This window comes from Choloepus didactylus, chromosome 12 (genome assembly GCF_015220235.1).
Source record: "Choloepus didactylus isolate mChoDid1 chromosome 12, mChoDid1.pri, whole genome shotgun sequence".
Taxonomy (NCBI): domain Eukaryota; kingdom Metazoa; phylum Chordata; class Mammalia; order Pilosa; family Megalonychidae; genus Choloepus; species Choloepus didactylus.
Window position 1 is genome coordinate 20,055,828 of NC_051318.1, and position 23,788 is coordinate 20,079,615.

Genomic DNA, 23,788 nt, shown 5'->3' on the forward strand with positions numbered 1-23,788 from the left:
TGTAGAAATAAACAAGTTTTAGCTATAATTTAAGTGCTTCTTTGTTTTGATATTAATCATTTTAGCAATTTTAGTCATGATATTAAAAAAAAAAGTTCTTAACCAAAACCAAACTAAGCAGAAAAAGAAAAAAAGAAAGCTAAGTTGAAAACAAAGCTCTAAAATACATCTTCAAATACCAACTATACTCACAAGTTCACCTCTTCTGATTGAAATTAGGTACTCACAAAGGGACAGAATTATTATTCAGTTTATTTGATAACTTGAGTACTTCTTTGCTAAAAGTATCAGTCCCTCCACTAATAAGAATGAAAGTGGAACACAATTGCTATTAAGAAACAAAGTTACTGAATGAAGTATTTACAATCTTCATAAATCAGATTAATTTAGACTCTAATCACAGAATATCAGGGTTTTTTTTTTTATTTCTATAAGGTAAAGGAAAAACTTCTTTTCACAATAAGCTGAGATTCAGCTAACCAAGGTTACTAAAAGTCTTTGTTGCTAAATCCAATGGACAGTTTTCAGTTCTTAGATAACTTATTTCTCAGGACTAGTTATTCTTTCCTTCTTGAAATGTCTTTCTTTCGTTTCTGGTTTTTCTTCAAACTCATGCCCCTCTTCTACCAGTTTTTGGTCTTCTCTTTCTTTCTCATAGGTGTTAATCTTTAGGGCTACATCTTCATCGAGGGAGACTGACTATAAATGGTGAGAAGGATGATTTCATTAATTTTCCTGGCCTCATATATCGTGTATATGCTGCTAACTCCCATATCTATCAACTAACCAGATCTTTCTGAGCTCCAGATCCGTACATTCATATCCTTCATTCAGCTAATATTTACTCGGCATATACTGCGGTCGCAGCTAGGGGCGTGCAGCCACGGAACCCTCTGCACTCAGCGTTGCTTGAGGGGTACCGGCGGCAGCTCTTCCCGGAGGCGAAGGTGAGGCGGGGGACTTGGCCGAGTCCCCGGCGGAGGCGTGCAAGGTGTGGAGGGCGGCGAGAGAGGGACGCGAGACACTCTCTTTTCAAGGTAGTAGAACAAAAAGCCTTTATTCAGGGGTGAGCACAAGTTATATAGGGTGGCAAAGAGGGCGGGGTCGGTGTTAGGGGTGTGGGGTCCTTACATGGCAATGCTGAGGGGATAAAGGCTAGGATTGGTTCTGAGAGGGCGCGGAGGTCGTTTGAAAAGGGGCGGGAGTTGCTCTGGCAACGGTGTATGCGCACTGGCGGTGGGGGAGTTGCTCTGGCAACGGGGAGTGTGCGGGCAAGATAAAGGGGGCGGTTTTCTCTGGCAAGCTTCCTCTAACAGTTGTATTTTGGGTGAGGGAGGTGGGGCCTGTAGCCGGCTCCACTTTCTCAGGCCCGGGGGGCTGTGGAGGGTATTACTGCCCATGTCCACTACCCTCTCCAGGGGCTGGCCAGGTTCCCGGGGGGGGGGGGGGGCTGTGGAGGGCGCTGACCAGGTTCCCTGGCCCCGGCCCGCCAAGTTGGAACTCAGCACCAGCAACCCGCAATATACTATGAGATGTCAGAGACAGACTGGGTTTCTGTCCTCATGGAGTGAGTCTAAGAAATTTACATAATTACACAAATAATAAGTTATAATTATGGACAAGAGGAAGGAAAAGAACAAGGGCACAGGCCAACAAAATCTAATCTAGTCTGGGGGTTAGGTAAGACTTCTCTGATTAAGTGACATTTCACCTGAGATTTTAAAAGGAGATGTAGTAGTTATCTAGGCATTCCAGGAACTAAACATGTGGCTTTGACTCAGTAAGCCAACTGAGATGGCGCAAGATTTCAGGCAGGTAGGGGTCAGATTATTTGGGTGACACTTTTTATTTCGTAAAGGATGGTGGGCACTGTTCATAATACAGTTGGGTGTAATGAGAGTCTAGGTTATAGTACTTGACATTCTTGTCTTCTCAATCCTTAGGTGATCAGGGCAGGTGCTGACAAAGGATCCTCAAATTCTTCTTTGGGATGAGCTAGATACAATGAAACACTGGGTTTACTTGCAGTAGTCGACAACAGAAATCCGAGTTTGAGAGGGCAAGGAGATTAGTTGGAGCTACCAGAGTACCAGAGATGGATTTACTGTGAAACTATTTGAGTTTAAGATTCAAGACCCCTCACTCACATAGGTCCCCTGAGATTGACCAAAGCAAGGTGTTTTTGTAAAATCTGCAAAAGTAAGTTATCCTTAACTGCAATTGGGGAAAGACTACTGTCCCTTTCTAGTTCTACTTTCCCTGTGTCAAATTTGTCCCTGTGTTGGGTACCAGCCACAGCATTTTGAAGAGCTGTCTAAGGGGAAGTTGAGTTGAAAATATCTTTAGTTTGGGTTTAGTGGGATATAGTTTTATGGCTCATAACCACTTCCCTGTAGAGTTTGGGTACTGCTAGCCATCTTAGAAAAGGAACAGATTCTAGAAATAGTCCTGCTTTCCTGGTGTCACAACATGAAGATACAGGGCTGAACACAAAACTCATAATATACGACTACAATGAGGATGCTGGAGACAAGCTGTTTAATGAGTAGGGTGACCATACCACCCAGTTTATGCCTGTTGGCCTAGAATAACAGTGTCCCTCTTTCATTCTTGAATATATTTGAGAAATTATATGGTCACCCTATTGGTAAATGCTGTCAATTCAAACTGTATTTAAGATTCATAATTATACAAGAAAACTTGAAAATTATTGAAATAGTATTATGTACATATATATGTGTATAATGTACACATATATGTAAGGTATATGTGTGTGTACTATGTACATATACATGAAAAAAACATGACAGATTTTCTTAAACTTGCCAATTTAAAAAATTACATTATATTACCAATAATAACTGAGTTGGGGATCTGAGAAACTCCCCAAAACTATCAAATTGTAGTCAACCATGCTAGAGAAAACACTGAATTGCTTTTCTATTCTCTCTATAGGGAATATAGAACAAAATCTGGCATCTGAAGTGGTGATCAGTAGAGCTAAAAAATGTAATAAAGAAGAAAAACATTTTAGAGATGAGTTTTAATTTTGTAGTATTTGACATTGTGTATCAGCTTTTGAAAACCTATAATTTGTTGTGATTTTTCTCAGTCTACATAAACATCACTTCTGCCTAATTTTAGTCACAATTTTGTATTCATCTTCTTAAAGAGGATCTCCCAAACCGTATAAACTTAAGGCCCACCCACGAAACCTGGATCTGTCCTTGCTGACTACAAAACACAGGCAGTTCAAAATTAGCAGTTCCTGCGATTGTGCCTGCCTAATCCATTTTCCTTAGCTACTCCTGTTTCTCAGCCTTCACCAGGTGTTCCAATTCCTATGTAAATTAAAGCAGCCGCCAAACTCACACTACTGCAAAGGCTGCCTGGCCACCGCATGAGGTCTGCCACTCAAAGACTTCTCCCTCCACTTCAGTACACCAGAGGCATATGGTAACATGCCCACAGAAGGTAACATGCCTACAGGAAATGTCATCTCCACTTGGCCCAACAAACCTGCTCCTCACTCCACTGTTCCCTATTCTTGTATTACCACTCACTTAGTGATCCAGGTCAGCAATCGTGAAAGTCAGTCTCAACTCTTGCCTCTTCCTCACCACTGCTGTACAATAAATAGTGAAGTGTATAATGTTCACCACCTTAATATTTCATAATCTACTCATTTTTTTATATTCCTAAACAACTATAATCTCAATAGTCTTTAGTATCCACTTCATCTTAACTCCTTCTGTTTTTAAATCTTTCAGGCCCTGTGAGTTTCCTAAAATGCAAATCTCTCAGTTCTCTGTTTAAAATCCTTTATTAGATCTCCTTTTCTCATGGGATAAAGGTCAAACACATTTAAATGTATGAAAAGTACTTTAGTTTGGTTATCAGTGTTTGAGGCCCTTTAAGTTTCTGGTCTCTGCCTTTGTCTCCAGCTTTCTCTCTTATCATACTGACCCCCACAACCTTTTACTTTGTCCTTTACCTGTGTGAGTATTCTAACAATTCCTGAACACACCTTTATTTTCTTCTCCTATACGCCTAGTTGTATTACAGAATTCAGCTTTAGATGAAACTTCTTAGGGGCAAACCCTCTAGGATTCCCATAGCATTGTGACTACCCTTAGCATAGTATGGATCACACTGAAAGATAAGCATGACCATCTTTCCTTTCTGTTATACACTCTAAGATCCTTAAAGGCAAAAACTATCCTTATTCATCACTGAGTACAGTATTTGGTAATGGGTTCTTGTTTCAAAATGGCTTTCTCCAAAACGTCTCTGGGCTTCTGTCTCTCTTAGTTTCTCTGAGCTCTCTCCAAAATGTCTTTGCCTTTTATCCTTTCATAGAGGACTCCAGGAAGGGGATTATAACCCACATTGAATGAGTGGGGTCACATCTCCATGGAAACAACCTAATCAAAGGGTCCCACCCAGAATAGGTCTGTCCCCACAAGACTGGATTAAAAGAACAAAGGCTTCTCTGGGGTACATAACAGACTGAAACCAGTACAAATACCTACAAGTGGAAGTGCTGGGTTGGATGGTACCTTGACTTTTTGGAAAACTGCCAAACTGCTTTCCAAAGTGGCAATACCATTTTACATTCCAACGAACTATGTATAAGGGCTGTGACAAATCCTTGCCAACACTACAAATTGTGTTTTTATTTTTATAACAGCCATTACAGTGGGTGTGAAATGGTATCTCACTGTGGTTTTAATTTGCATGTCCCAAAAGACTGATATTGTTGATCATCTTTTCATGTTTTTATTAGCCATTTCTGCCTCCTTTGGTGAATATGTGTTTTTTAATTGGATTGTCTCTCCTATTCCTGAATTTTAAGAATTCTTTGAATTCTGGACTTACATCTTTTATTGGATATATGTTTTTCAAATATTTTCCAACTGTTACTTGTCTTTTCAATTTCTTAATGGTGACTTTTGAAGTACAAAAGTTTTGAATTATCCTAAGATGCAAATTTCATTTTTTTTTCTTTTATGAACTGTGCTTTTGGTATAGTATCTTAGATATCTTTATCTAAGACATGGTCACAGAGATTTTTCTCCCATGTTTCCTTCTAAAAGTTTTACTATTTTAGCTCTTATATTTAAGACTATAATCCATTTTCAATTAATTTTTATGTATAGCGTAAGGTGAGAGCAACGACCATCTGTTTTGCATGTGGATATCTGTCTGCCCCATAACATTTATTGACCAGACTATCTTTTCCCCAATGAATGGCCTTGGCATCTTCGTTAAAAATCAACTGATTGTCTGGTGGACCATGATGGTGGCATAAGAAGCTCCAGGGTGCTGCTCCACCACAGATTCTTCGGACAACTAGCAAAAACTGGCAGAGCCACCATCCTCAGAAATCAACCTTTATTAAAGGGTTGCCGTAACTAGGCAAGTGCCAAATCAAGAAAATGCAGCTTTAAAAAACGGTAAGAGAGAGAACTGGTCTCTATAACCAAAAGAAATAAAGAGTACTCCTATCTCACACCCTATTCAAAAATTAACTCAAAATGGATCACAGATCTAAATATAAGAACCAGTACCATAAAACTCCTAGAAGAAAATGAACGGAAACATCTTCAAGATCTAGTGATAGGCAGTTATTTCTTAGACTTTACACCCAAAGCACAAGTAACTTGAGAAAAAACCAGATAAACGGGAACTCCTCAAAAGTGAATATTTCAGTGCTTCTTTGTTGAAAGAGCAAAAAGGCAACCAACTCAACAGGAGAAATTACTTGGAAACCACAGATCTGATAAGAATTTGATATCCAGAATAGATAAAGAAATTCTACAACTCAACAATAAAAGACAAACAATCCAACTAAAAAATGGGCAAAGGACTTGAATAGACATTTCTCCAAAGAGGAAATATAGATGACGAAGAGGCACATGAAAAGATGCTCAGCTTCACTAGCCATTAAGGAAATGCAAATCAAAATCACAAAGAGATATCATCTCACACCAACTAGAATGGCCGCTAGTAAACAAACAGGAAACTACAAGTGCTGGAAAAGACGTGGAGAAATTGGAACACTCATTCACTGCTGGTGGGAATGTAAAATACTACAGCTGTGTGGAGGATGGTATGGTGCTTCCTCAGGAAGCTAAGTATACAGCTGCCTTATGACCCGGCAATCTGATATATCCAGAAGATCTGAAAGCAGGGATGAGAACAGACATTTGCACACCGATGTTCATAGTGGCATCATTCACAACTGCCAAAAGATGGAAACAACCCAATTGTCCATCAACAGATGAATGGACAAACAAAATGTAGTATATACATATGATGGGATATTATTCAGCAGTAAGGAATGAAGTCCTGAATCATGCAACAACATGTATGAACCCTGAAAACATTACGTTAAGTGATATAAGTCAGACACAAAAGGATAAATATTGTATGATCTCACTGTAAACTTACGGACATAAAATATAGAATATAGGTTACCAAGATATAAGATGAGGTTAAAGAATGGGGAATGGTTGCTTAGTATGAGCAGAATATTTAACTAGGTGAACTTAAATGTTTGGAAATGGACAGAGATGATGACAGCATGTTATTGTGAGAATAATTAACAGTGCTGAATGGTGTGAATATAGTGGAAAGGGGAAGTTTAGAGTCACATATGTCACCAGACGGAAAGTTGGAGGTTAAAACATGCGAATGTATAACACAGTGAAACTTGCAGTGGACAATTTCTGTGATTAACAGTACAAATATTTAAAGTTCTTTCATGAACTAGAGTAGATGTATGACACTATTATAAGGAGTTAATAATAGAGAGGTATATGGGGAAAATGTACCTTTTGCAAACTATGGACTATAGTTAACAGTAATATTTTAATACTCATTAACTCATTTATTACATCAACAGTAGTAAATCTACTACTCCAATACCATGGGTCAATAATATGGGGGCATAAGGAGTATGGGAGTATTAGGGTTTTCTGTTTTCTTTTTATTTCTTTTCTGGAGTAATGAAAATGTTCTAAATTTGATCATAGGGCTGTGTGCATGATCTTTGGATGGTTTCTAAGCTGTGTGAATACATCCCAATAAAATTGCACTTAAAAAAAAAAAAAAACGGTAAGAGAGAGAGGATTGTGGGAAGATGGCAGAGTAAGATCAGTCCCTCCACCAGAACAACTAGTAAGCAGGCAGGAACTGTCTAAATCAAATATTTTAGAACTCCGGAGTCCAGTAGAACACTACACTGTGTACAGGGATGAACAAGAGGAAAAAACTGGAAAACTATGGTAAATATCAGTAAATTGCTCTCTCTGCACAGTGGTCATCAGCACCCATCCTCTACTCTCTTGGCAGGCTGTAGTGGAGTCTGGCTCCTGGTACAGCTTGATGGTGCCGGAAAGGGACATAAAAATGACCTTCCCGAAGATTTGGGGATTGGGCATGGGCTGACTACTGATCATGGTTTTGAACTAGTGACTTTGGACTACTGGGGTGTGAGGGTGGCCATTTTTCCAACCCACCATGGACAAAGGTGGCAGAGGAGACTTAAAGAAAATTTGCTTATTCAGAGCTGTGGAGGACAGCTGAATGGCTGCATTTGCTGGGCAGGTCAAGAAAATGCAACTTGGGGAAGCTTCGAAAGGAGTTCCTGGTGCCCTTCCTGGCCCTTCCCTCATCCCATCTCCAAGGCAGTATGGAGCCAGCTGGTGCTCCTTTGTATGTCTATGGCCTTACTCTGACTGGGAAAGACTGACTTGGTAAACTCTCTGGTGTGGCTCTGCCAACTCCCCAAATTTGCTCTCCAAGCAAAAGCAGTGTGAGACAAGGAAAGCAGTAGAAGAAACAATTGAGGCAGACAGCCTGGGGCAAAGCCTTACCTGCTTTAAACACCCAGGGTAGGGAGAAGGTCTGTCTCCTGGGAAGTGGGGGGGGGGGGGGCATTTAAACTCAGGTCAACAGGGAACTCCTAAGCAACTAGCAACACAAGCCCAGGATAAAAGACAGGCCCAGAAAAGACAGGGAGGATCCTTTACTTGTATGTGCCTTGGGTGGACTCCTCGATGGGAGGGCCGACATGCAAGAAAATCTGTGTCATATCATTAGCTGGTTACAAAATCAAGAAACAGACATCTCAGGGGATACAACCCAAAGTTAGTATTTTAAAATATTAAAATATACATTGTGCAACAGGAGACTACAAGACAGAAAAAAAAAGAAATGATGGCTCATCCAAAGGAAGAGGATTAAAAAATCCAAAAAACACCAAAGAAGATCAGACTGTGGACATCATGGTTAAAGACTTTAAAAACCTGATCTTCAATTTTTTCAAGGAGATAAAGGAAAATACAGAGAAAGAACTAAAGGATATCAGGAAAACAATGAACAAAATAAAAATCTCAATAAAGAGAAAGAAATTTTAAAAAGGAACCAAAAAGAATTACTGGAGTTGAAGACCAAAATAACTGAAATGAAAAATTCCCAGGAGGGTTTCAACAACAGACTGGAGCTGGCAGAAGAAAGAATCAGTAAACTTGAAGGCAAGACAATTGAAATGAGTCAGGCTGAGAAGCAGAAAGAAAATGAATTATAAGAATTAAAAATAACCTAATAGACTTCTGGGGGACCATCAGGCATACCAATATATGCATTATGGGAGTCCTGGAAGGAGAAGAAAGAGAAAAAGGGGCAGAAGGAATATTCAAAGAAATAATGACAGAAAACCCCCCAAATTTAGCAAAAGACATGCATATGCACATCCAATAAGCCCAGAGAACACCAAACAGGAAAAACATGAAGAAAAATACAACCTGTCACATACTGATTGTGCTGGTTTGAATCTATTATGTCCCCCACAAAAGCCAGGTTCTTTTAATCCATTCTTGTGGGTGCAGACTTATTATGAGTGGGATCTTTTGATTAGGTTGCTTCCATTGAGATGTGACCCACCAACTATGGGTGAGAAATTTTGATTAGATTATTTCCAAGGAGGTGTGACCTTGCCCATTCAAGGTAGGTTTTGATTAGTTTACTGGAGTCCTTAAGAGAGCTCAGGGACTGACAAAGACACAGACACTTGGAAATGCAGACAGAAAGATGCTTGGAGATGCTAAGAAAAGAGATGAAGCCCAGAGTTTGCCTCAGAGAAGCTAAGAGAAGACCTCCAGATGCTTAGAGAGAAACACCCTGGAAGAATAAGCAAGGATGCACAGGAGCTGACAGGAAGAAGCTAAGAGAAATGGACGCCCAGAGACATTTTGGAGTAAGCCATTTTGAAACCAGAACCTGGGAGCAAAAGATCAGCAGATGTCAGCCACATGCCTTCCCAGCTGACAGAAGTGTTCCAGATGCCATTGGCCTTTCTTCAGTGAAGGTATCCTCTTATTGATGCCTTAGTTTGGACACTTTTATGGCCTTAGAACTGTAAATTTGTGACCTAATAAATCCCCTTTATAAATGTCAATCCATTTCTGGTATTTTCCATTCAGCAGCATTTGCAAACCAGAACACTGATCAAACTGTCAAATGAAAAGGACAAAGAGAGAATTTTGAAAACTGCAAGGAAAAGAGAGTCCCAATTAGATTAGGGGTCAATTTCTCATCAGTACCATGGAGGCAAGAAGGCAGTGGACTGAAATAATTAAAGTGCTGAAAGAACACAATTTCCAACCAGGATTTTTATATCTGGCAAGACTTTTTTTCAAAAATGAGGGAGAGATTACGACATTATCAGATAACTTAAATTGAGGGAGTTCATCATCACTAGATCTGTCTTCAGCAAGCTAAAGGGAGTTCTTCAGAATGAAAGGAAAGGACACTAGACAGTGGTTCAAAACAGCATAAAGAAATAAAGATCTGTGTTAAAGGTAATCATTTGGGTAATTATAAATGCCAGTAGTATTGTATTGTATTTTTTGATACATAACTCCACTTCCAACTTCCTACAGGTGTTAAAATGCAAATGCATAACAAGGAATGAAAAAAATCTATTGTTTTGGACATACAATGTACAAAGATATAACTTGTAACAAGTCCAAAAAAGGTGGGGAGATGGAAGAGTATAGGAACAATTTATATGGATGTTATTAAAGTCAAACTGGTAACAATTCAGATATGATTTTTATATATTCAGGATATTAAATTTTATCTCCATGGTAACCACAAGGAAAATACATGAAAACTATATCCAGAAAGAAACTGAAACGGACTCAATATGGTACATTACAAAAATCAAATAAATATGAAGTAGGCATTAATGGCAGAACTGTGGGACAAAAAAAGGTATAACACTTAACAATGACTAAATAGCAAAATGGCAGAAGAAAATCCTGCATTATCACTAATGACTTTAAATTAAATGTATTAAACTCTCCCAGTCAAAAAGCAGAGACTGGCAGAATGGATAAAAAAGCATTACCCAACTATTTGCTGTTCTGCAAGAGACTCACCTTAAATTCAAAGACATAAGTAGGCAGAAAGTGAAAGGATGAGAAAAACGTATCATGCAAGTAGTAACCAAAAGAGAGTTGGGGTAGCTATACTATCAGATAAAATAGATTTTAAGTCAAAAACAGTTATGAAGAACAAAGATTATCATTATATACCAATTAAAGAGTCAATTCAATGAGAAGTAGTAAATTATAAATATATATGACCTAACAGCAGAGACCAAAATATACGAAGCAAATACCAACAGATTTGAATGGAAAAATTTATGGTTCTGCATTAATAGTAGAAACCATTAGTACACCACTTTCATCAATGGATAGAACACTGTTTCAGTTTGCTAAAGCTGACAAAATGCCAAACACCAGAAATGGGTTGGCTTTCACAATGTGTCTTTATTAACTTAAATTTTACAGTTCTTAGGTCATGAAAACGTCCAACTCAAGGAATCAACAGGACAATACCTGGCCTCTGAAAACAGGATGCCAGCATCCAGGACACCTTTATCACATGGGAAGGCACATGGTCGGTGTCTGCTGGTCCTTCTCTCTGGGTTTCATTACTTTCACCTTCTGGCTTCAGTGGTTTCCTCTCTGTTTTCTGTGCGTCCTTTCTCAACTTCTCTGTTTTTGTTTTTGTTTTTTTTCTGTGAGCTTCTCTGCGTGTTTCTCTCTGTTTTCTGAGTGTCCTTTATCTTCTTATAAAGGACTCCCTTAAGAGGGTTAAGACCCACTTTGAATGAAGTGGGTCACATCTCAACTGAAATAACCTAATCATAGGGTCCCACCCATAATAGGTCTAAACCCACAGGAATGGATGAAAAGAACATGATCTTTTCTGGGTACATAACAGCTTCAAACCATCACAAACATCTAGACAGAAGATCAATAAGGAAATACAAGATTTGAATGACACTTTAAGCCACTGGACCTAACACATATACAGAACACTTCAACTAACAACAACAGAATTCTCAAGCACACATGGATCATTCTTCAGGACAGACCATATGTTAGGTCACAAAACAAGTCTCAATGAATTTAAAAATATTGAAATCATACAATGTGTCTTCTCTGACCACATGGAATGAAGCTAGAAATCAGTTACAGAAGAAGTGGAAAATTCACAAACATGTAGAAATCAAGCAATACATTCTTAAACAACCAATGGGTTAAAGAGGAAATCACAACAGAAATTAGGAAATATCTTTAGGAGAATGAAAATGAAAATACAACATATCAATACTTACGGGATGCAGTGATGGCAGTGCTGAGGGAAAGTCTTACATTAAAAAAGAAGAAAGATTTCAAATCAGAAACCTAACCTCAAAACTGCAAGAGCTAGAAAAAAGAGGCACAAACGAAACTCAAAGGAAGCAGAAGGAAAGAAATAACAAAGACTAGAGCAGAGATAAATGAAATAGAGAATAAAATGCTGTAATAGAGAACATCAACCAAACCAAAAGTTAGTTCTTTGAAAAGATGAATAAAATTGACAAACCTTTAGATAGACTGATGAAGGAAAAAAAGAGAGGACACAAATGACCAAAATTAGAAATAAAAATGGGGACATTACTACCGACTGTACTGAAATAAAAAGGACTACCAGAGGGTACTGTGGACAACTGTATGCCAACAAATTAGATAACCTAGATGAAATGGACAAATTCCTAGAAACAAACTTCCTACACTAGAAGAAACAGAAGATCTCAACAAACCAGTAACTAGTTAAGACATTGAATTAGTAATCAAAAACCTCCCAACAAAGAAAGCCAGGACCAGATACTTTCACAGGGGAATTTTACCAAACATTCCAGGAAAAATTAACACCAGTTTTGCTCAAACCCTTTCAAAAAATGAAGATGGGAGAACACTCCCTAATTCATTTCACTAGGCCAGCATCACCCTCATACCAAAGCCAGATAAAGACAACACAAGAAAAGAAAATTATAGCCCATATTTCTTATAAATACAGATGCAAAAATCCTCAACAAAATCCTAGCAAACTGAATCCAAAGGCACATTAAAAGACTTATACTCCATGATCAGTGGGATCTATCCCAACTATGCAAGGGTGGCTCAACATAAGAAAATCAATTAATGTAATACACCACATTAACAGAATGAAGGGGTAAAAAAAACCACATTATCATCTCAATTACCTCAGATAAGGCATTTAACAAAATCTAGCACCACTTTTTTTTTTTAATTAAAAATTTTTTATTATGGTAACATATATACAACACAAAATTTCTCATTTTAACTAATTTTAAGTGTACAATTCTGTGGCATTAATTACATTTATAATATTGTGCTAGCATCACAACCATCCACTGCCAAAACTTTTTATCACCCCAAACAGAAACTCGGTAACCATTAGGCAATAACTCCCCATTCCCCACTGCCATCACCCTGATAGCCTGTAATCTATTTTGTCTCTGTGAATTTGTATATTCTAGCTATTTCAAGTAAGTAGAATCATACAGTATTTGTCCTTTTGTATCTTTTTGATTTCACTCAACATGATGTCTTTCAAGATTTATCCATCGTATAGATCATCCATTTTTTATTTCTGAATATATTCCATTCTGTGTATGTACCTTTTTATGAACACACACACACACACACATCAAATGCATTTTGTTATCCATTCATCTGTTGATGGACACTTGAGTTGCGTCCACCTTTTGGCAATTGTGAATAATGCTGCTACGAACACTGGCAGCACCACTTCTTGATAAAAACACTTAGAAACGTAGGAATGGAAGGAAATTAACTCAACATGATAAAGGGCATACATGAAAATCCACAGCTAACATCATACTTAATGGTGAAAGACTGAAAACTTTTCTTCTGAGATCAGTAACAAGACAAGGATATCCACCGCCATCACTGTTATTCAACATTGTACTGGAAATTCTAGCTATAAAAATTAGGCAAGATACAGAAATAAATGGCATACAAATATGAAAAGAAGTAAAACTTTCCCTATTTGCAAATGATATGATCCCATATACAGAAAATCCTGAAAATCCACAACAAAGTACCTAGAACTGATAAACAAACCCAGAAAAGTGGTAAGGTAGAGTATCAACACAGAAAAATCAATGGTGCTTCCATATACCAGTAATGAAGAATCTGAAGAGGAAATCAAGAAAAAAATTCCATTTACAACAGCAATGAAAAGAATAATAGCCTAGGAATAAATTTAAACAAGGATATAAAAGACTTTTAAACAGAAAATAGAAAATATTGCTGAAAGAAATCAAAGATCTAAATATATTAGAAGGATATTCCATTGGAAGACCAAATGTTGTTAAGATGTGAATTCTTACTCCAGGCTATTTATAAATTTAACACAATCCAAATCAAAATTTCAAAAGTCTTCTTTGCAGAAATGGAAAAGGCAATCATCAAATAACATGGAAGTGTAAGGGTCCGTGAAGAGCAAAACCATTTTGGGAAAAAAAGAACCAAGTTGGAGGACTCACATTTCCTGATTTTAAAACTTATTAGAAATCTACAGTAATCAAAGCAGCATTGTACTGGCATAAAGACTGACATATAGGCCAGTGGAATCAAATTGAGAAGCCAACAATAAACTCTCACATCTACTGCCTATTGATTTTTAACAAGGGTGCCAAGTCCACTCAATGGAGAAAGAACAGTCTCTTCAACAAACAGTGCTGGGAAAACAGGATGTCCATATGAAAAAGAATGAAGGTGAACCATATCTCACACCATATATAAAAATTAACTCAAAATGGATCAAAGGCCTAAATATAAGAACCAAGACTATCAAACTCCTAGAAGAAAACTTAAGGAAGCATCTTCAACATCTTCTGTTGGGCAATGGTTTCTTAGACTTTAAACCAAAAGTATGAGCAACAAAAGGAAAGCCAGAAATATGGGACTTCATCAAAACTAAAAATGTTTGGGCATAAAAAGACTTAATCAATACAGTAAAAAGAAAACCTCCAGGAGAAGATCTAATATGGCAGCATAGAGAGGAGTGGGAGCTAAGTAGTCCCCCTGGAACAACTAAAAAAAACCAGAAACAACTAGTAAATAATCCGGAATAACTGCGGGGGGACAACCGTGACCATCCACTCACCATACACCAACCTGAATTGGGAGGAATGTCCAAGATCACAGCATAAAATCTGTAAATAAAAACTGCGGATCCAAATCAAGAGACCCTTCCCCCACAGCCCGAGCTACAAAGCCTCATGGTGCCAGAGAGAAGCATTCTCCCAGCAAGCAAATATAGATAGCTCAGCTGAGCTCCAACTGGGGTTTTAATTAGCAAGTGGGAACTGCTCACTATGAGTATGAATCCCCAAGTAGACAGAGGCTTTGGGTGATGACTTACCTTGGAGAGCCAGAGGGTCACCTTGGACTAGCTCTGTTCCTTTTTCGACTCAGTGGATAAAGCCTCAGCCATTTTCAGTTTCCGGTTCTGTGACCCAGACAAGAGCATAGCACAGGCAGAGAGAGACCACTGAAATGCTAATGACCTCCCCCTAGGACGTCTATCTTCTCTAAGAGGAAAGGGGTGGGGCCCAACTCTACTACCTGCCTTTCATTCTGAACTTATACCAAGTCAAGAATTATAGGTTAACAGGCACCACCTGCTGGGCAGAAAAGCACAGTGACCGGAGGCATCAGAGGGTGTACCAATTTTCTAAGACACACCCTCAGGGAAAACAGATACTGAATATTTCTTCCTTCTGGGACCTTAGCCCATTCTGGTCTGGGGAGGCCTGATTGGGGCAATCAGGGAAACCATGCCTAGACAACAGAAAACTACAACCTACACCAAGAAAAATGAGGTTATGGCCCGGTCAGGGGAACAAACTTGCACTTCAACTGTGATGCAGGAATTGAAACAACTAATAATAAGTGATTTCAAAAAGTTTAGGGAAGATATGGCAAAAGCAATGAAACGTATAATGAAAACACAGGACATACATGAGGTAGAAATTGAAAGTTCAAAAAACCAACTGGCAGAATCTATGGAAATGAAAGGCACAACACAAGAGATGAAAGACACACTGGAAACATACAACAAGAGATCTCAAGAGGCAGAAGAAAACACTCAGGAACTGGAGAACAAGGCAACTGAAAGCCTACACACAAAAGAACAGATAAAGAAAAGAATGGAAAAATATGAGCAACGTCTCTGGGAACTGAAAGACAAAATGAAAAGCAAGAATTTACATGTCATTGGCGTCCCAGAAGGAGAAGAGAAGGGAAAGGGGGCAGAAGCAATAATAGAGGAAATAATCAATGAAAATATCCCATCTCTTAGGAAAGACATAAAATTATGGATCCAAGAAGCGTAGCGTACCCCAAACAGAACAGATCTGAATAGGCCTACGCCAAGACACTTAATAATCAGATTATCAAACGTCAAAGATAAAGAGAGAATCCTGAAAGCAGCAAGAGAGAAACGATCTATCACATACAAAGGAAGCTTGATAAGACTATGTGTGGATTTCTCAATAGAGGCCATGGAGGAAAGAACGAAGTGGGGTGCTATATTTAAGATACTGAAAGAGAAAAACCACCAACCAAGAATCCTATATACAGCAAAACCATCCTTCAAATATGAGGGAGAGCTTAAAATATTCTCTGACAAACAGACAATGAGAGAGTTTGTGAACAAGGTATCTGCTCTACAGGAAACACTGCAGACAGAAAGGAAAAGATAGGAGTGAGAGGTTTGGAAAACAATTTTGGGAGATAGCAGCATAGCAATGTAAGTACACTACACAAAGATGACTGTGAATATGGTTGAAAGAGGAAGGTTAGGACCATGTGGGACACCAGAACAAAAGACGAAGGATAAAGACTGGGACTGCATAACTCAGGGAAGCCTAGGGTGCTCAACAATTGCAATAAAAGGTACAAATATGTTTTTACATGAGGTAGAACAAATGAATGTCAACATTGCAAGGTGTTAAAAATAGGGTGGGATTGGGGGGAAATACAATCAATGCAAACTAGAGGCTAGAATTAACAGAAACATTGTATTATGCTTCCTTTAATGTAACAAAAGCAATATACCAAAGCTACATGCATATGCGGGGTAGGGTGGGGAATAGGGGAAGGGTATGGGACTCCAGGCATTGGCAATGTTGTCTGACTCTTTATTCTACTTTAGGTTAATGCTCTCTTTCCTTTTGTCACCTTCTAGCTATCAAGTTTTTTTGTTTGTTTGTTTTTCTCTCTTTCTCTTGCCTTTTTCTTTTGCCTCTCTGCCTTCTTTGACTCTTCCTCCGTCTTTGTGGAAGAAATGTCCTTATATAGAGAGTGGCGATGGTGCTCAATACATAAATACGTGACTATATGGGGAACCAACGATTGTTTACTTAGGACAGAATGTACAGTGTTTGAACAAAACCATCTTAAAAGAATTGGGTTGATGAAGAAACCTTGAAGGCACTATATTGAATGAAATAAGACAGACACATAAAGGCAAATATTGCAGGGTCTCACTGATATGAACTAATTATAATATGTAAACTCATAGACATGAAATATAAGTTACCAGGATATAGAATGAGGCTAAAGAATGGGGAGCGGTTGCTTATTATCAGCAGAATGTTCAACTAGAGTGAACTTAAATATTTGGAAATGGACAGGGGTGATGGTAGCATGTACTGAGAATAACTAACAGTGCTAAAAGGTGTGTGAAGGTGGTGGAAAGGGTAAGCTCAGAGTCACACATGTCACCAAAAGGAAAGTTGGAGGTTAAAAGATGGGAATGTATAAAACAGTGAATCTTGTGGTGGACAATGTCCGTGATGAACTATACAATTAGAAATCCCTCTCATGAACTAGAACAAACGTATGTCACTATAACTAGTGGTTAATAATAGAGAGACATAAAGGGAAACAATATATACCTATTGCAAACTATATACTACAGTTAGTAGTATTTTAACATTCTTTCATCAACAGTAACAAATGTACTATACCAAAACTATGAATTAATAATGGAGGAGGGGATGTGGTTAGGGGTATGGGAGGACGTGAGTTTCCTTTTTTTTTCCTTTGTTTCTTTTCTGGAGTAGTGAAAATGTTCTAAAAATTGAAAAAAAAAATAATTGTGTTGATGGATGCACAGCTGTATGGTGGTGCCGTGGGCAACTGATTGTACACTTTGGATCTTTGGATAGTTGTATAGTATCTGAACAATCTCAATAAAAATAAAAAAAAGAAAAAAAAAAAAACCTCCAGAATGGGAGGAAACCACATATCCAAAAAAGGTTTAATATCCAGAGTATATAAAGAAACAAAAAGACAAACAACCCAATTAAAAAACAGTCACACTCTACAACAAAACAACAAAGGACAATTCAACATTTTATGCTTGGGTCTGTGGTCCATTTTCTAATACCAGTTTTATTGACATATATTTCACATACTATAAAATCCACTTTTTTAAACTGTACAATGCAGGTTTTAACTATATTCACAGAGTTGGGCACCCATCACCATTATCCAATTTTAGAGCACTTTCATGACCCTAAAAACAAATCCTGTACCCATTAGCAGTATTCCTCATTCCCTCTTCACTCTAGCTACTGGTATCCACTAATCTTCCTTCTGACTCGACAGATTGCCTATTCTAGACATATAAATGGAATCATACAATAAAAAAATAAAAAATAAAAAAAGACAACAAAAATACAAACCACCCAATTAAAAAATGGTCAAAAAACCTGAATATACATTTCTCCAAAAAAGACGTACAAATGGCCAATAACAAGCACATGAAGAGATGCTCAATATCATTAGCCATTATGGAAATACAAATCAACACAGTGAGATACTATTTCTCACCCACAAGAATGGCTATTACTGTAAAATCAGAAAATAACAAATGGTGGAGAGGATGTGGAGAAATAGGAATACTCATTCATTATTGGTGGGGATGTAAAATGGTGCAGACTTGTGGAAAACAATTCAGTGGTTTCTAGGAAATTAAACCTAGAACTACCATATCATCCATCAAACCCATTTCCAAGTATATACCCAAAAGAATTGAAAGCAGGGCCCCTAAGACATATTTTTCACATATTAATAGTGACATTATTCACAAGTGCCAAATGATGGCAACAACCCAAGTGTTTATCAACAGATGAATGGATATACAAAAGGTAGTATACACATACAATGCAATATTGCCCAGCTGTAAAAAAGCAGTAAGTTCTGATAGATGCTGCAAGATGAATGAACCTTAAGTAACATAAGCTAGACACAAAAGGATAAATACTATTTGATCTCACTCAAACTCTCATACATTGCCGATAGGAATGCAAAATAGTAAAGTTAACTGGCAAACAATTTCTTATGAAATCAAACACATGCTTAACTTACAACCCAGCAATCCCAGTCTAGGTATTTCCTCACGAGAAGAGAATACATACATACATACATACATACATATATATATATGTGTATATATATATACACAGACACACACACACATATACACATACAAATATATATAGACAAAAACCTGTATGCAAATGTTTACGGTGGCTTTATTCATGAAATAGCCCCGAAATGGAAATAACCCAAATGTCCATCAACTGGTGAACATACAAAATTTTGTCATATCCATACAATGGAATACTAGTAAGCAATAAAAAGAACAAACCACTGATGGATGCATCAACATGGATGAATCTCAAAAGCTTTATACTAAATCAAAGAAGCCAGAGGCAGATGGCAATAAACTGTATGATTCCATTTACGTGATGCTGTGGAAAAGTAAAAACTATAGGGCCAGAAGATGGGTCAGTGGTTGCCAGCAGTTAGGTGTGGAGGCAGGGAATTGACTACAAAGGGGCAAGAAGGAATTGTTTTAGGGGCACAAGGGAAATGTTCTATATCTTGACTGTGATGACAGTTACATGACTATATATGTTTGTCAAATATGTTTGACATATTTGTCACATGATGTCAATTGCATACCTTAAAAGGGTGAATTTTTACTGAATATAAATTATACTTCAATAAACTTGACTTTTTAAAACAAGCAAACGCAGTACAATATAGTTTAAATGTTTACTCTCATATCTTTCCCTCCGTCCCTCAGGACCTATGGTAGGAAAAGAACAGGCCCCCTACAACATTGGCTCTAGTTTTTCCTGTGCTGTAGGTCAGGGAGAAGAATGGCCACATTACGAGCATGTGATTGCAATCCTCTGCTAGAGGTTCCTGCTTCTTTGGCTTATACTCACAGACATTGTATGTGGTTGCTATCCAGATATTATGTGTAGAATTTTTGAGGGGTATATGTGGGAGTTGTTCAGAGGACCCCTTGGGGGCCACCTACTGCATAAGTCCCTATTGTGGAAAATGTGATTTGTCTTGGCTTCCAACTCTCCTCATCCCTCCCACTCTCTTACCCCACTCTACCCTCTTAAATCTGGGCCTGCACTGGTGGGTTAGCACAATGGCTCAAGCCTGGTATGTTTCAAAGTATCCACATGAACCCAGGAAAATTTATATTTCTCTAAACAGGAATGCAGGCTACTCTACTACTGCACTTATGCTCTACCCTGCTATTTCTCATCCCAATTCTCTTTTCAAGTATGCACAAGGGGCTGCCTAAGCAGACATTCAACCTAGAAATAAGATGCCAGTGTCCTTACCTTAGAAGCACTCTCAATCTCTGGGATCATTATCTTGATTTTAGGGTCCCTTAGAAATGGAAGGAAAAGCCGCTCTACTCTTCATTAGACTAATAACTTCAATAATTTTCCCTCTATTTTTCCTGACCCAAGAACAGGGAAAATTCCAAAGTCTGTGGCCTAAGCAGATATCCAATGGAGAATGATATGCTAGTTTCCCTTTCCTCTTTGAATTAATTCTCTTAAAGCATCCCTTAGTTACCCTCCCCTCTTCCTCACAGAAGAGAAATGCCACTGCCCTCGGCACCAGGCTGACAACTGTATTTGTGACACTAACAATTCCCTGTCCATACTCCCAACCCCCAATCTGGAGGTGGGGGAAGGAATGGGTAGTATGGTCAGGGTAGCAGAGAAGGTCTGACTAACTCAAGCTCTAGACAGGATGTCTGGCCTCCACTTAGAATGTGGAGTACTTAGTATCTCTTTATCCTTATCTTTGGGCCCCAGTAGCCCATTTCACAGCATGCAAAGAAGTCCCAATGAATTTCTTATTCCATAAGCAAGATGTGACAGTCTATGTTAGGACAAAAATGATAGGAAAAAAAGTCTAATCTGAAGAATATTTAGGTAGGCAGAATCAGAACTTAGTGACTGACCAAATAAAGAGGGACAGGATACAATGAAGAAAGCATTTCAGAGAACTCCCAGATTTTCTGACATGAGCAATAGGGTGGATTATTGGTGTCATTTACTAAAATAGGAAATATGAGGGCAACAACAGCTTATATAAGGGGAAGATTATGAGTTCCAAAAATTCAGGTACATTCAACTGGACATATTATAGGTTTAGAGTTGAGGAAAAAATTATAGGAACTAACAATACAAATTTGAGATTATATATATGTATATATAAATTTAGGGTGTGTGTGTGTGTGCATGTATGTATGTACATATGTAACTATGTATAATAGCTCATAGATGAGAATGTCTAGGGTGATCAGAAAGTCCCAAGAAGATGGCCTGGAGAAGTATCCCAAGACAGGATGGTTTAAGGAATTTTCTTTTGCTTCTCTGGATCACTGCACTGTTCTATAAAGTTGTTCAAAAAATAAATAATCATTTGGTAGGGTTTAAAAAAACAATCCAAATAAGGTTAAAAAAATTTTTAAGTACTCACAGTAGATAGTAGTAAAATGTTGGCATATGAAATAAAAATGAAAGTTTACAAGTCTACTTACCCTACTTCATAAGATGCTAGGCCCTCTTTGACTAGCTGGTCATTAATACTAGTAGAAGTCTTTCCAGGAGCCCCAAGAGAATCGAAAAGCTCAACTAAGAGCACATTATCTTCCAGAATTTCTGTAAAACCATGAAGACTAGTTTGGGAAAAGAAATAAATATTTTGCAAACATATTAACAGGCAATTTTTTAAAAACTTGGAAACTTAATTTCTTCCATTTTGCATACATGAGGTTTCTTGCTGAATAATGTGGTCCTCTCTAGGAGTAAAAGTAGCATTTTTTTGATATAAAAGAATTGCCAATGTTATCTGTAGCATATGCAAATGAATAAAAACGTCATTTTAGATTGTTGCTGTTTTTTCCATAATGAATAAACACGCAGTTGAAAAAGCTTTTTAGATTCTGAAAAATATAATTTAATAAATACTCACTGACGAAGTGTTCTGTCATGTTTCTACACTGTTTTATGGGATTCTATCAAGTTTCAGAGGAACAAAAGAAACGAACGAAAGTTAACTCAAGCCAGTGATTATATGAGAAGGTTACAGCTTTCATCATAGTGGCACAAAGTTTATAACAACAAAAACTCAACCTAGAGTAGTCAGTTAATTGGAATTTTTTCCATCCCTCTACATTACAGGATAAACCATTTAACTTGTAATTTCTTTCAGAAAACAAATTGGTTACTGGCTTATCAGCTCTATTTACTAACCTAAACTGGGAGTTAACTGAGGGTAGAAGTACAACTTATATGCCTATTTACTTATTTATAGTACATAACGCAAGGAACCTTCTCAATAAGTATTTGAATAAATGATAGAGGAATTTCTTTAGGAAACACACAACTCAGAAATATGCCCTGAGATCAGTATATGCCTACGTCTTCTACACAATAGTAATGATAGCTGCTGGTTAGAAGGGTGATTCTAAATAAAAAGATAACCATTACCAACAATAACATCCTATATATATCACCCAGGCATAAGAATATATATTAGAAAGCTTTTCGCAAGAGTTGAAAAAATCATTCTTGACTGCTTTTCAACAGACTAGATAAATTATCTGAAGATCCAAAAAAGCTAAGCAATGCTGAGGTTCCACGAACTTTGCTCTCCCTACTGCTCATCTCTCAGGTTCTAGTTTCAGACTTCCCATGCATAAAGCTGTTTATTCCAGGAGGGCCAACTTCCCTGTGTTCTGACCTTAACCACGTTCCCTGTTCTCCTCCTAATTAAAACTGCAATGCCCTTTGCTTTATAATGTGACAGTCTATAGTAAAGGGAGGCTCCCATTCTCATCTGTGGTAGTTCATTTTATTATAAATTTCTTGAACTCCCAAACCCATCAGTGTACATATTAATGGGGAGACATTTTTGGTTGGGCAGGAGTTCTAGCATCCCTTAAATCAAATTATGCAGACTATTAACTATGTTATGCTTATTGTTTGGATGTCATTCACATAACAAATAATTAAGTGAGAAATGAAAAGGGGGATCAAAAAAGAAGCCCAGGGAGTCATGTCTTGATGGGTTGGTTGTCTTGGGAGGATATTCAAGGTGGGATCTAAAAAAACCACAAAAGCAATTCTTAAAAGAAAGTTGGGAAGTAGAATTAGCCAGGATAAACTCTTCAAAATTGCTTTTTGGAGGCTGTTCAAGGTCTAAGATGCCCTTAATTTATTGTTAATTTCAGAGGAGAGAGATATAAAAATCTATAGACTAGGGATGCAATTTCTATAATCATATTCTTCCTCAACAGAACTACTTCTTAAAGCAAGTTCTTGTACCAACAAAATGAATAAATTATCACAGACACACCATCATTTTTAGGTTATGTGATCTTGAGCAGTTCTTCAAGGTACAGTTTCTTCATTAAAAATCAGGCTAATAATATACAACAGTTGGGTTCATTTAAAGATAGTATGATAAAAATGAAAACTGGATATAGTAAGAATTACCTTTGAAAGTCCCATAAATCAATGTTAAGTAAGCATGGTTCTATATATCTTATACTAGTACTTACGAAGCCCAACACAGCCAATGTTTGTTATAGTTGTGGAACAGTATTTACTAAACAGCAGATTAAAAAAAACACAGACTTCCCAACCCCCTCCCCCCCCCAGACGAAACCCTTTGCAATAGACATGTTTCAGATTCAGAATTCTTCAGACTGGGAAAAGGTACACAGTACATATGCCACATATTTTGTAATACTCCCAGTGGAGTCACGGATATTACCCCACAAACAAACACTCCCATCCTGAAGCAGAATGTATGGATGTCCACTTTAAAGGAGATAAAGACTACATACAACTATGTCAATTCATATCAGGTTTTGCTATTAAACTTTCGATTTTCAGAACTTGTTGGATCACAAAATTATGAGTCAGTGGTCAGTCTGTTTTGGGTGAAAACTGTTCAAAAATGAGCAATTTTTTTTTCCAAATATGCTG

At 37.7% G+C, this 23,788-nt stretch overlaps 1 protein-coding gene across 1 annotated transcript in view; it reads right to left on the reverse strand.

The window, feature by feature from the left end:
• The window catches only part of RNF17 (ring finger protein 17), a 179,264-nt gene that overhangs the window by 70,453 nt on the left and 85,023 nt on the right, over window positions 1-23,788 (reverse strand). The window contains exon 19 of the mRNA XM_037799896.1: window positions 21,334-21,454. Within this exon, the coding sequence (XP_037655824.1) occupies window positions 21,334-21,454 (121 nt within the window). The remainder of the gene's footprint in view (window positions 1-21,333; window positions 21,455-23,788) is intronic.